At 31.4% G+C, this 13,429-nt stretch overlaps 2 protein-coding genes across 4 annotated transcripts; both read left to right on the top strand.

Moving 5' to 3' along the window:
- Positions 1 to 3,675: 3,675 nt before the first annotated feature.
- LOC112752491 (protein GRAVITROPIC IN THE LIGHT 1) lies at positions 3,676 to 7,213 on the top strand. 3 transcript variants are annotated; one of them, XM_025801550.3, is made up of 3 exons: positions 3,676 to 3,969; positions 4,297 to 4,361; positions 5,454 to 7,213. In XM_025801550.3, exon 3 carries the CDS (start codon positions 5,521 to 5,523, stop codon positions 6,778 to 6,780), a length of 1,260 nt encoding a protein of 419 aa, XP_025657335.1. In that variant the 5' UTR covers positions 3,676 to 3,969; positions 4,297 to 4,361; positions 5,454 to 5,520; the 3' UTR covers positions 6,781 to 7,213. The 3 variants fall into 3 exon arrangements, with proteins under 3 accessions (XP_025657335.1, XP_025657334.1, XP_025657336.1); XM_025801549.3 differs by having other exon boundaries at positions 3,739 to 3,969; positions 5,447 to 7,213; XM_025801551.3 differs by having other exon boundaries at positions 3,810 to 3,969; positions 5,519 to 7,213.
- A 4,533-nt stretch (positions 7,214 to 11,746) lies between these two features.
- On the top strand, positions 11,747 to 12,666 carry LOC112720187 (pectinesterase inhibitor 9). The gene has a single exon (XM_025771041.3). The coding sequence runs from the start codon at positions 11,843 to 11,845 to the stop codon at positions 12,521 to 12,523; it is 681 nt and encodes a 226-aa protein (XP_025626826.1). The 5' UTR covers positions 11,747 to 11,842; the 3' UTR covers positions 12,524 to 12,666.
- The last annotated feature ends 763 nt before the right edge of the window (positions 12,667 to 13,429 follow it).

The following is a 13,429-nucleotide window of genomic DNA, read 5'->3' as shown; positions in this document are numbered from 1 at the left end:
CATGCTAATTTGAACTCATATAAATTGTGGCATGATAGACTTGCCCACTATGGCATAAATACTATTCTAAATGTAATGAGACATTGTAATTTGGATGTTCAATCAAATAAAGTCACTTCTCATGTTTGTGAATTCTGTTGTATGGCAAAAATGCACTTTCTTCTTTTCTCTCTAGATAAATTTAACTTTAATGCTCCTCTTGAAATGGTGTATTCAAATTTATGGACCTGTTCTTATTACTTCATATCATGGATTCAATTATTATATCTCATTTTTGATGCTTTTACTAGGTATACATGTGTTTATATTCTTCATTCTAAATCTCAGGCATTTCATACTTTTTTACAATTCAAAGCTAATCTTAAAATTCACACAAGTCTAAAGATTAAAGCTTTACAAACTGACCATGACCGTGAATACCTATCTACACAAATCACTAATTTTTTTGCTACTCACAGTATCACTCATCATTTCTCTTGTCCATACACTCATTAACAAAATGGACGGGCCGAAAGGAAGCATCGTCACATTGTTGAAACTGGTCTTGCAATGCTTGCAAGAGATTCTCTTCCTTTGATACATTGGGACGATGCCTTCCTTTTGGCAACCTACATCATCAATAGACTACCCTCTCCAAATACTCAAAATATCACTCCTTATGAACTCCTTCACCTCATAAACCAGACTATTCTTTTCTTAGAATCTTTGGGTGTGCTTGCTATCCTTGTCTTAAACCATATTCTACTAATAAATTTGACTACAAATCTCAATTATCCATCTTCTTAGGTTATGCTCCTAATCATAAGAGATATAAATGTCTCACTAAAACTGAAAAAAACATTATTACTCGTCATGTTATATTTGATGAATCTAAGTTTTCATATTCTATTCTTTTTCCATCCTCACCTCTTGCTTTGCCTAAGCAACAATTTCCTCATACATCTTTGGTACTGCCTATTATAACTCATACTTCTTCAAATTCACATTTTAATAATGAGTCTAGTTCTGCTCTTCATTTATCCTACCAACCAATTCCATCTAGTTCTAATTCTGACCATCTTCCTCACTCTTCCTTAGATGCATCATCACCTAAGCAAGCTTTTAACCAAAAACCAAATGAGCTAATTCATCCCTCTAAAGCCAATATAGCTTAACACCACTCAGATAGTGTCCCTATTTCAGGGTTAGAAATACAATTTGGAATTCTCCAAAATAAAAAATTTTAACTAATACTCACTCAACGCAAACCAGATCTAATCCTGGTATTGCAAAACCAAAACTATTCTCATCTACTACTTCTTCCAATCTTGATCTTTATAATAATATTTCTATCACCATTGCACAGGCTTTACATTCACCTTATTGGCATCAAGCCATGTTGGAGGAGCTGCAAGTTTTATATAAGAATCAAACATGGAGTTTAGAAACTCCTCCCCCTACTGCCAAGGTGATCGGTACCAGGTGGATTTATGCTATTAAAAGAAAATCAAATGGAGATATTGCTAAGTATAAAGCTAGATTGGTTGCAAAGAGTAACCACCAAGTCGAAGGGGTTGATTATGAACAGGTTTTTCCCCCCTGTAATCAAACCTTCATCCATAAGAATTGTTCTCACCATTGCATTAAAGTATCATTGACAGATTCGGTAGTTCGATTTCAATAATGAATTTTTGAATGGGAATTTAAATGAAGTGGTTTTTATGAAACAACCTCTAGGATTTTCTCAAGGTGATATTTGACAGGTTTGTGGATTGAAAAAATTCTTGTATAGCTTAAAACAAGCCCCAAGAGCATGGTTTGTTAAACTTTCTTCAACTTTAACTTTATTTGGTTTCATCAAAACTAAGTCAGATCACTCTTTATTTGTCAAGCATGATCCTACTATCATGATATATATATATATATATATATATATATATATCATGATAAACTTATTACTAGGAATAATACAATCGCCATTCAAAATACTATAGACCAGCTTCACAATATTTTTTTCTTAAAAAATCTTGGTAAATTTAGTTATTTTCTTGGAATAGAAGCATGTAAGATTGATTCGGGAACTTATCATCTTATCCAAACAAAATACATCTCTGACCTATTGAAGAAAGTTGGCATGGCAGAATTGAAAGGAGTTTCAACTCCTATTATTGCAAGTGTTAAACTATTTAAAGAAGAAAATGATATCTTTGATGATGCAACATTATATAGATCTGTTATAGGGTCTCTACAATATGCTACCTTAACAAGGCCAGAAATCCCTTATTGTGTTAACAAATTAAGTTAATATATGCAAAGACCCTTGATTAATCATTGGAAATCTGTGAAGAGATTGTTACGGTATCTTGCTAGGACCATAGAACAAGGTCTTTTGTTTAATTCCAGCACTGACTTAAGAATTTATGCTTTTTGTGATTCAGATTGGGGATCAGATGTTGATGACAGAAAATTCACTTATGGTTATGGACTTTATCTTGGTGCAAACCTGGTATCTTGGTGTAACTGGAAACAACCCTTTGTCAGCAGATCCAACACAGAAGTTGAGTATAGGGGACTAGCCAAAGCAGATTTTCAAATAGTTTGGCTTCAAAATATTCTCAAGGAACTTCACATCCAAGTTGACACTATTTTCACTCTATATTACGATAACATGAGTGTAGTTTTGCTGGCAGCTAATCCCATTTTGCACAGCAAAACTAAACACTTTGAGTTAGATTTACATTTTGTTAGAGAAAGAATAAATCAGAATCAGCTAAGTGTTGTTCATATTAGTGCAGTGGATCAAGTGGCTGACATTTTTACTAAATTCTTGTCAGCAAAACCTTTCAACAAGTGTAAAGATAAACTTAAAATTACTGCAAGAATATCTTCAAGTTTGAGAGAGGATATTGAAGATATGAGCAACAGTTAGTAAAACTGTTAGTTAGCTATAACTGATTTAGTTAGAGGTTATTAACTTTTTAGAGATAAGGTCCTCTAACCAATTCTGCTGAATAAATAGAAGGTTATGATTCTGTTGTAAAAAATTGAAAAATAGCACAATAGTTATTCTATTTCAATTTTTAATTCAAATCTCTCCTCAATATCTCTCTTCTCTCTGTATTCTTCCATTTCTATCACTAAATAATATAAATGATTTTGCAAATAAAGACACTCGATAAATTTTCAAAAATAATTAAAAAATTTGAGTTTTGCTCTTAAGATTCTTAATATATAAAGTTTTTTTTATTGAAAAGACACAAAATTAATTTTAAATATTTTTGTAATATATTTATCAATTTAAAAAAAATTGATTATCATTAAATAATCTTAATAAAAAAACTTGTTTAAAGACCGAAAAGTTTTTATTAAATAAATTATCTTTTAAGTTTTTCATGAAAATAAACACATAAATTTATTGAATTTCATAAACTAATTTAAGCAAAACTCTATTTTAAACTTTTTATTTTTTATTCCATAAATACTTTGAAAACTTGAAAATTTAATTTTTTAATATAAAATTTATTTTATATTTAAAACCTTAACTAATATTTTAAAATTTAAAATACTTATTAGCTTTTTTTTTTAAAAATTAGATATTTCAAAAATATCATTATTCTAATAATTTTAACTATTAATTTTAATGATTATATATATATATATATATATATTAAAATCATCTGTTAAAACGACCGGTATTTTTAGAAATATTTAAAAAAGTTTCATTTCTTTATATGAACTTGAAACGTGAACCATCCTTTCGGGAAAAAAAAAATTATTAACCCTGCTTAGAATAGGGTGCTTAAGAGGAAGAAAATAAAAATGAAATAAAAGAGTGTAATAACTAATAAGAAAACATAAAACGACAAGTTGCTTCGAATTTCCGTATGGTTGGTATAGGGTTTTGATTCCTCTGATGTTGTCACCTCCTCCCAACTTGAACACCCCAACTCCAACTTGCTCTTCACACACTCTTCCATTCTCCCACCAAAGGTAACCACAGATCTCTCTCTCTCTCTCTCTCTCTCTCTCTCTCTCTCTCTCTCTCTCTCTCTGTGTGTGTGTGTGTGTGTGTGTGTGTGTGTGTGTGTGTGTTTATGAATTCGCTACATTAAGATTGTTTTTTTTATGCTGCCCATCATTTCTTTATAATAAAAATCATCCCTTTCTATTGATTGAGATTTTGGGTTGTGTTTTCTGAAACCAGATTAATGCAAAATATCTGTTGAATTTTGATTCGGAATTTGGAGTTGAGTGTACAAAGCAATAATTGCAGCTATTTCTTCTCATATTATGCCTTAACTTTTTTATTTTTTTCAGCTTTTTAGGTTCAAGGATGTTATGCTTGCTGGATGCATTCTCTTCCTGAAATGCAGTCTTTCTAGGTAGAAAAATCTCACTCCCACATTTTTCTTTTCTATACCTAATTTTTAGTTATTTCTTATTTTTGCGTTTTGCGAAGTGTATTAATATGATATTTTGTACTTTGAACATTCACAATTTGATGTTGTGGAACACCTGAACTTTTCTGACTGATCAACCTTTTTGGCAAATGGGTCACCCTTGTATTTTTGCATATATAGCAATCTCTATTGTATTTGTAGTAATATTAACTGCATAATTAGATGTTAGATTAAAGACTGGATTATTCTGATATTCTTGTTGCGGTTTCCTAGACTCAATATAGAAGAGATTCCAGATTTGTTGGGATCACATCATAGCAAATTTGATGTACAGGTTGTAGTTAGGTGAAGGAGAGACATGATCTGGTGAACTTTCCTTATGTAACAAATTAATATCCATGATCCCTGAGGTGATTTATCTGAAATCGAGTACCTTTGTTTACTAGGTTGTCCTAATTGGTCCACTATTTTATATTCTGAGAACTAACTATCATGAGCCTTTACATACTATTTGGTTTTACTTTTTAAGTCATAAGAGGAATTAGAAATCAGTTTTGGAGACACGTAGGTAAAGAGTGGACAGAATGCTTGTAGACTTGTGGTGTTTTCTAGGTATTGACTTTGTATCCTGAAAGAAAGTGACTTAGAGAAAAGAGTGAATTGGAGCCTTAGATGGAATTAGAGGATTAAATCAATAAACATTGGGCTTGTGATTGGCAGAATGGAATTCACTTATTTTTTGTATTCATGAGTTGTTATATTGCTTAATGATTGAATAATTACTCGCTTTCTATGTTTACATCTTCATCATATTGCCACTTTCTTATGGTGCCTTACTTTCCATGCATATTTTTGTATATATTTTATTTGAAATTGAAAAATATTTAACTTGTAAAATACCTTAAGACTACTCGGCAGAAAAGTTCCCCTTGCGAAAAACAGCATCTGACATGAAATAAGTTCAATTTAATCTATTTATATTCTTGTCGAGCTTAAGCACTTTATTTGTGAAATGTGAAAATAAATAATTTTTTGCACTTATCTCCTCGATTGAACTTCTTCGGAAGCTTGCAGGTTGTGTCTTAATTTTGATTCTGTTGACTGCAAGCTTTGTTAAACTGCCCCTTTGTTGGTGTTAGCTATGCTACCCACTGGAGCGAAAGACACTCAATTACGCGAGAGCAACAGTCAGAAGGTCCACCCTCAACCAATGGAAGAGGCCATGAATCAGAATCCGGAAGCTATGGAAACCCTTATTTCTAAAATCTTTACAAATATCTCTTCCCTTAAGTCGGCTTATATCCAGCTGCAATCCGCTCATACCCCCTATGACCCTGATAAAATCCAAAATGCCGATAAACTTGTTATCAGCGAGCTGAAAACTTTGTCTGAGCTCAAGCATTTCTACAGGGAAAACAACCCAAAACCGGTGTGTGTTTCTCCCCAAGACTCCCGTTTAGCCGCAGAAATTCAAGAACAGCAGAGCCTCCTGAAAACCTATGAGGTCATGGTGAAGAAATTCCAGTCTGAAATCCAGAATAAAGATTCAGAGATCCATCAATTACAGCAGCAGATTGAGGAAGCTAGCCAGAAAAGAGCCAAACTAGAGAAAAATCTGAAGCTTAGAGGTTTGTCAACCAAGGAATCAGAGAATGAAAATGGATTTTTCCCTGTTGATCTAACTCCAGATCTCTTTACCTCTTCCGTGGATGCAGCCGCGAAAGCCATTCACGATTTTTCTAAACCTTTGATCAACATGATGAAAGCTGCTGGGTGGGACCTTGATGCAGCTGCAAACTCAATAGAACCTGATGTCATTTATGCGAAAAGAGCTCACAAGAAATATGCCTTCGAGTCTTACATATGCCAAAGAATGTTCAGCGGCTTTGAGCAAGAAAGCTTCTCTGTCAATTCAGAAAATATTACGGTCACCAAAGAGAGCTTCTTCCACCAATTTCTTGCTTTAAGGGAGATGGATCCCTTAGACATGCTAGGACAAAATCCAGATTCCATTTTCGGGAAATTTTGCAGGAGCAAATACCTTGTGGTGGTTCATCCAAAGATGGAAGCATCATTCTTTGGAAATTTAGATCAACGAAATTACGTAATGGGTGGAGGGCACCCAAGGACTCCATTTTACCAAGCTTTTCTAAAATTGGCCAAGTCAATTTGGCTTTTGCACAGATTGGCCTATTCTTTCGAGCCGAATGTCAAGGTCTTTCAGGTTAAAGGTGGGAGCGAGTTCTCCGATGTTTACATGGAAAGCGTGGTCAAGAATCTGATAATGGAAGACAACGATGAAAAACCAAAGGTTGGTTTGATGGTTATGCCTGGATTCTGGATTGGTGGAAGCGTGATTCAGAGCAAAGTCTATCTATCTGGTATGAAAGTTGCTGAATGATCCTAAATTTGGCAGGGCAAACCTTTCAGAAGATTCATATGTTTCTATGTGGTTTATTTGGACTTCACTTTTCCTTAACTGTAAGATAATGTTGTGTCTGTAACTGTTAAGATCCCCTTTAGTTGTTGTTGAGGTTAATTGAGTCTCGTAATCAAGGTTGTCAAACTCTAACTCTCGAGCTAAACTCGTCGATTCGTATAAACTCGTCGTACGAGTAAGCTTTTACAAGCTTATGAGTTTTGAGTTTTTCAGTTCAAGCCTACCTAAACCTGATGGATTTAGATAAACTCTTGAGTTTGATAGCCATGTTCTTAATTATCCTTGTTCATTGTCAAGTGCCTTGTTGTATTGTGGAAACATGTTGCACTCAAAATTGTAGTGTTTGTAGGAAGGGGATTGTAAGGTATATACAAGTTTTCCACTTTATATTTTATTTTGGAGTATCATTGGTTTTGGACTTTTGGTGGGAAGGGACATGTGGGAGTTATTATTATCTATAATGCAATTGTAACACAAACTAGACTTCGAAAAAAGGTCCTATGGTGAGACAAGGCTAAAATGAGAAAAAAAAAAAAAATAAACAACCATGCTATATATACTTGTCTAGCATATACTTATCAATTAACATAGACATATAAAATATGTATTTGATATTTTATAAAAAAAATATATTATTGTAATTAAATTTGAGTATTAGTCTATTATATATTTAATTATTTTATTTTAATAAGTTTTATTATTTTGGTAGTTAATTATTTAGTTGAAAAATGTGCGAGTCATTACATATGTATATATATAATTTTTGGTAATTGGGTATTTGTTGACATGACTAATTCCGGCCAAACAGAAAAGGCTCAAGCTTTATTAGTATTAGGCCCATTAAGCAACTAATAAATTTAGTTAGGAGAAATGGAGAATTAAGATATCATGATAAAAAAAAAAAAAAGATGGAAAATTAAGATATAAATAAGGGATTTTATCTTTTGTAACTCAGATTGAAAATAATTGAATAGCGAATTTTAGAAATTTCTTGTAGAATTAGCAATTAATTTGAAGATGGGGCATATCTTAAAGCTCTATCAAATCAAGTGTTGTATGAGTGAGAATCTCTTCAAACATAATTGTATTTAGGCTATTTTATTTTTGTTTTCGAATTCACTCTTCATACATATTTTATTTTTTTTATTTTAATTTGAATATTTCTAATTGTCTACTAACAACTTCACAAAAATATAAATGTAATTTCCTGAAATATTTGGCTGTCCACTTTAAGAACAACAACCTTCTCCAAGAGGCTTCATTCTCCTCGGTCCTTTCATATCTCCACTTTTTTTTCGTTAATACAACAATCAGTGAATTGGTAATCAGAAGAATTCTTTAATCACAGTTAGCCAAGTAATAATTCAATAAATTATTAAATCAAATTATTATCTATATAAAAGAGCTTAAAGTAACAATTGAGTTGTCTTCATATGACTAAAGATATATTTAATTATGGAAACAGGATAAGACAATTAATTAAGAACAACATAACAAGGACAGATACAGAGAAATTAGTGTTTTTGCATTTTGTTTGATAATAAATTAGAATAAATTGTAAAAGTTTAATTTACTCTTTTTTTTATACAAAAAATGTAAAAAAAATATAGTAATAAAAAATATAATTATGAAAAATTGATGAGAATAATTAAAAAAATAAAAATAAAAAATAAGTTATGTCTTTTACTAGTATTTCTATGTTAAAAAAGACACAAAATATATTAATCCAGTGTCTTTGGACACAATATTTTTATCTTTGCCTAATCTACCAAATATGATTTTGTGTCTTTAGATTCATATTTTGATGACTTGTGCCTGTAAACAAATGCAATCTAAAATCACGTATTCAAACCTTAAAATCACCATTATTATTAAGTTAAGCGGTCTATATTCCACCATTTAGATGCAAACCTGTCTTAAAATTCTATGCAAAATACTTATACACCATCCTTTAGTCACATTAATATCTAGGAATGATTTTATTTAAGCATCTAAAAAATTAATGTCATTTTAACATCCAAGTACAATTACTTAGACGTTCAAATATTTTCCACTTATTAATAATAAAGAAAATAACACCTTATAATTTTTATTTTTCTTGTTTATAATGTCTTTCAGGTACTTAATAACAGACAAGTTTCAAAGACAAGAAAACAAGATAAAATTTAAAATCTCAGTTGTGATTTCCAAGTGATTGAACCAGAGCCCATGGTTTTCAATATGTTGCTTTCCTTCCTTCCCAAGTCATGAGTTAGGTAAAAAATGTTAGATTTTTATTTCAGGGTGAGTTTTGCAACCAATTTAAATGTTTTTCAGAAGAAAAAAAAAGTATTAAGATTATTGTGTTGGATTTATATGCCTTTAAGAAAAACAAATGTACCAAATGAGTTCTTGAAAAATTATAAAGAATTTTAACTCTTCAGTTCAATGTTACAATTCTTTGAGGACTCACTTAGCAATTTTATTTTCTTAATAATCTATAAGTCCATTACAAAATTTTCTCAAAAACTTACTTGGTACTTTTTTTTTTAAGAATTTATAAATCCATCACAAAATTCTTCAATTCTTCTTGATTTTATCTATTTTATAATAGTAAAATTAAGGGGGTTTATATTGAATCATTATTAATGTAAATTGCAAGTTTTTAATATATCATAGTTAAGAAACTTCGTTTGAATTGGATTATAGTATTTGTTGTTGCTGGAACATTACAATATCTTACTGTCTCACTCCACTTGCAAAACCCAGCAACCAAGAATTAATTAAACATAATATTGTTTAATTAAAGAAAATTACGCCTACCTGTAATCTTCTAATCTTGTTGGCGGTGTTGGTATTATTATTTTGCCAACCAATTAATTAGCTACACGCATGTGTGTTGTAATAATTTTTGAGACATAAATCCGTTGGTATCGCCTAAAAAGCTCCATGTTGCACCATGCTTCAGCCTACATTATCATTAACAATATCTTATTTAATTATTCCTAATTATTCAAGTCACTTTCATGCTCTTTTCCTTCCTAAGCATTGCATCCCTTTTTTAACTCCGCACTTAATTAATCGGAATTTATTTTTATATTAAGGTGATAAGGTCAAGGTCTAATTAACCCTTCATACCGGGTGACACTAATTTATTGTAAGTTTTGAGCCATAATTGACTACTTCATATAACATACTAGTTAATTACCATGATTTTAAGTTGTCGTTTGCAACCTTAATTAGCCATACAATAATTGAGCTTTGCATTAAAATCATAACGCATCGCATCAAGTTGCAACGTGTCATAATATATAGACTAATAATATTTTAGTTGTAAACACACAAATTTTATATCGCAATCATCGCTACAATAATATACATAATACATGCATGGTACATGCTATGCATATTATTATGTTGCTAAAATTAAAATATTTTTTTTATTATTTGACAACGGTTTTAAAGTTAAAAAATAAAAGTAAAAATTATGACTTTAATTTTGATAGACGTGTAAAATAATTTTATATATTTAATTATGTAATATTACATCAATAAAAATAATTATCTTTTATATTAATCATATGAATAGTCATCTAAAATAAAAATATAACTGGATAATTATGTAAAATTATACTATCAATATATTAAAATTAAACTAAAAATGTATTATCAAAATATAAAAAAATATTATTTTAACTTTAATAATATTTTAGTTTAATTATTCTGTTGATCTCTATAGTTTTACGAAATTTTTAATTAGGTCCCTATACTTTTTTTTCTTTTAATTGGGTCTCTGCACCAATTTTTTTTTCAATTGAGTCTCTATAATTTTTTTTCCTTTTATTTGAGTTCTTGCACCATTTTTTTTAGTGGGGTCCCATAAAATTAAGCCAATTACTACTAAGAGGGACCTAATTGAAAAAAAAATTTGGTGCAGGGACCTAATTAAAAAAAAGTATAGAGACCTAATTAAAAATTTCGTGAAACTATAGGAACTAACAGAGTAATCAAACCTAATATTTTTTAACTATTGTTAAAATTGTATAGTTATTATAACTGTATGGTGAGTCGGGTACCGGACTGTTCGTAGAGGTCTCGAGATGGGGAGGTGGGTTACCGCCTGTCTTCTTCTAGTGATATGTACGAAAGAGCAGCTGAGCTTCCGAGCACTCTAAGTGAAGAAGGGGATGTCACCTGCAATGACACTCCAACGCTCAAGTCAATCGCGTGTATAGGTGATATGAGAGCTCAGAGTAGGGTGACGTACTTTGGGGGAGGGATAGGACCCTCCCCTTATATATTTTGTCAGTAGGGCGAGCCCCACAGGAGAAGGCCTTCTTCTAAAAAAGTTCCTTCTCCACAACTGGCATGCAACTGGCATCGCGGGTGTGTGACCGAATCGTCAATCGGACGAGTCATGCGTGTCGACCCATTCGATTGGGTCAGGATGTCTTCGGGTCGGTTTGACCGACGTGCCTAGCTGGACTGGCCCTAATGTAACAGTAACCATTGTAATAGTAACAATTATATACTCACGAATAATACAACTACAATTTAAAATCCTTGTGGCAACCTTTGTCAAATAAGGGCAAACAATTAAACAATCTTCTTCCACATAGCACATAGGGTTACACTAGTAGGTTTTTTCTTTGGTTACGTAGAGTGGGAATACCTTTGACTTGAATTAACTATTAATTGCACATGTAATGACAATAATAATGTAATGTAATAATGCTTAATTGAATAACAAACGGTAATGCTAATCTTCTATTTTAATTATGTCTATTATTTTGACCGACCAATTGCTATTAAAATTTTATAATATATGCCCTATTGTTCTTTCTTAGCGCAACTCATTGCATGCATAGTGGACATAAAATCACGTAACATGCAACTTATCATGTGATAGTGATTTGAACACTCCTCTATATAATCACCAAACTCATTCCCATTTTCCCAAACTCAAATCAAAGCATTTTGAGAACTTCAATTCTCTTCTTCGAAAAAAGTCTCATCAATCTTCAATTGCCCAAATCCTAAAAGAATGTCACCTTTCAATATCACATTTCTAGTCACAATTTTCCTCTCTCTTTTCTTCCCAACCCTTGGTAAAGTTGATCCAACATTGTCAAGGCCTAAATCCCAAACATTATCATACATAGAGTCCTCTTGCAATGGCACTCTCTACCGTGAACTATGTATCCGTTCCCTTTCGAAATTCGCCAGCACCAATGAAATCGACGGTCCACAACACTTAGCACATGTTGCCTTGTCAATTAGCCTTGCTAGGGCAATCCACACAAAGAACTTCTTGGTGGGAGTTTCCAAGGAACTCGACGCGATTAACAACCTCAACAACAATAACAATAACAATAACGACAGAAAGAAGAGAAGGGAGTACCAAACAATTCAAGATTGTGTGAATCAACTAAGTGATAGTGTTGACCAACTTAGTCAATCAATCAAGGAGCTAAGAAGGATGAACAACAAAAGTAGATCAACAATAAATGATGATTTCTTGTGGCATATTAACAATGTTGAGACATGGGTTAGCACTGCCTTAACAGATGCTAGTAGTTGTGTTTATGCATTCCCTGGCCATAGAATGAGTAAGAGAACAGCTTCAATTAGGGGTAAGGCCATGAATGTTGCACAAGTTACTAGCAATGCATTAGCCTTCATTCATAAGTACATGGAAGCAGCAACAAGGAACACCAAGCCTTGAAATTATTAAAAAGGGATCATCAAAATTAAAGCTAGCTTAATTAGCTTTAATTAAGTAATTAACCACCCTTTGTTAATTTGTTCATGTATGTATTTAGATTGATCTATTATAATTAAGGTACATGTTTTTTCTTTGGGTGGGTAGTTATTATCTTTTAATAATCAAGTGTAATTTGGATGAATAATGTTATTCATAGTTATTTATTTTGTATTAAAAAGAAGTGATTTTTTATTGTATTTTGTTATTCAATTGCATTTTTCTTTTAATTATTATTATTTTCCTTCCTTATTGGTAATAGTTTTTTGATCCGTTGACTGTGACTCTCTTAATTGGCAAAGCCAGCTGAAGTCACGTGGAAGAAGATTGAAGAAGTAAACTAAGCAAAAGTGGCAAAATATATAAATAAAAGGAAAATAATTCTATAACCTAAAACGAAGGAGGATGATTCTTAATGTAAGATTTAAGACAAAGGCAGCAAAAATTTGAAATTAAAGGAATAAAGACACAAGTTAGAATTTGAAGCCCTGTACTTTGAATTGATGAAGCATTTATGTTACTAAGCCAAAATTTGTGATTAATGTTAATGATCCAACTTTCTGAAAATTTTGATATATTATTTTATTTTATTGTCAGAGATATATTATGTAATAGCATGTTTGTTGTACATTTTTTTGTTGTACATTTGAATAGGCTTTGTTGGAATCAAGTCAAAGGTTTTCCTCTGAGAAAAACTGCTTCAAATGATATATGAACTTCAATCTTAGAAGAGAGGAGAGAGATTCAACTTCCATGTTTTTAGCATTTTTGAAAGAAATAAACAAATAAAATAATTTCTTATTGAAATTAATTTTTCATTAATTTTTCAACTAATCATTTCTTTTTATAAGAAAAAGAAACAAAGCACAA

This window comes from Arachis hypogaea, chromosome 2 (genome assembly GCF_003086295.3).
Source record: "Arachis hypogaea cultivar Tifrunner chromosome 2, arahy.Tifrunner.gnm2.J5K5, whole genome shotgun sequence".
Taxonomy (NCBI): Eukaryota; Viridiplantae; Streptophyta; class Magnoliopsida; order Fabales; family Fabaceae; genus Arachis; species Arachis hypogaea.
Note: the sequence above shows the minus strand (reverse complement) of the source record. Positions and strands in the feature narration are given on the sequence as shown.

Coding starts and splice junctions, on each gene's coding strand:
- LOC112752491 (XM_025801550.3), top strand. CDS start 5,521: ATGCTACCCACTGGAGCGAAAGACACTCAATTACGCGAGAGCAACAGT.
- LOC112720187 (XM_025771041.3), top strand. CDS start 11,843: ATGTCACCTTTCAATATCACATTTCTAGTCACAATTTTCCTCTCTCTT.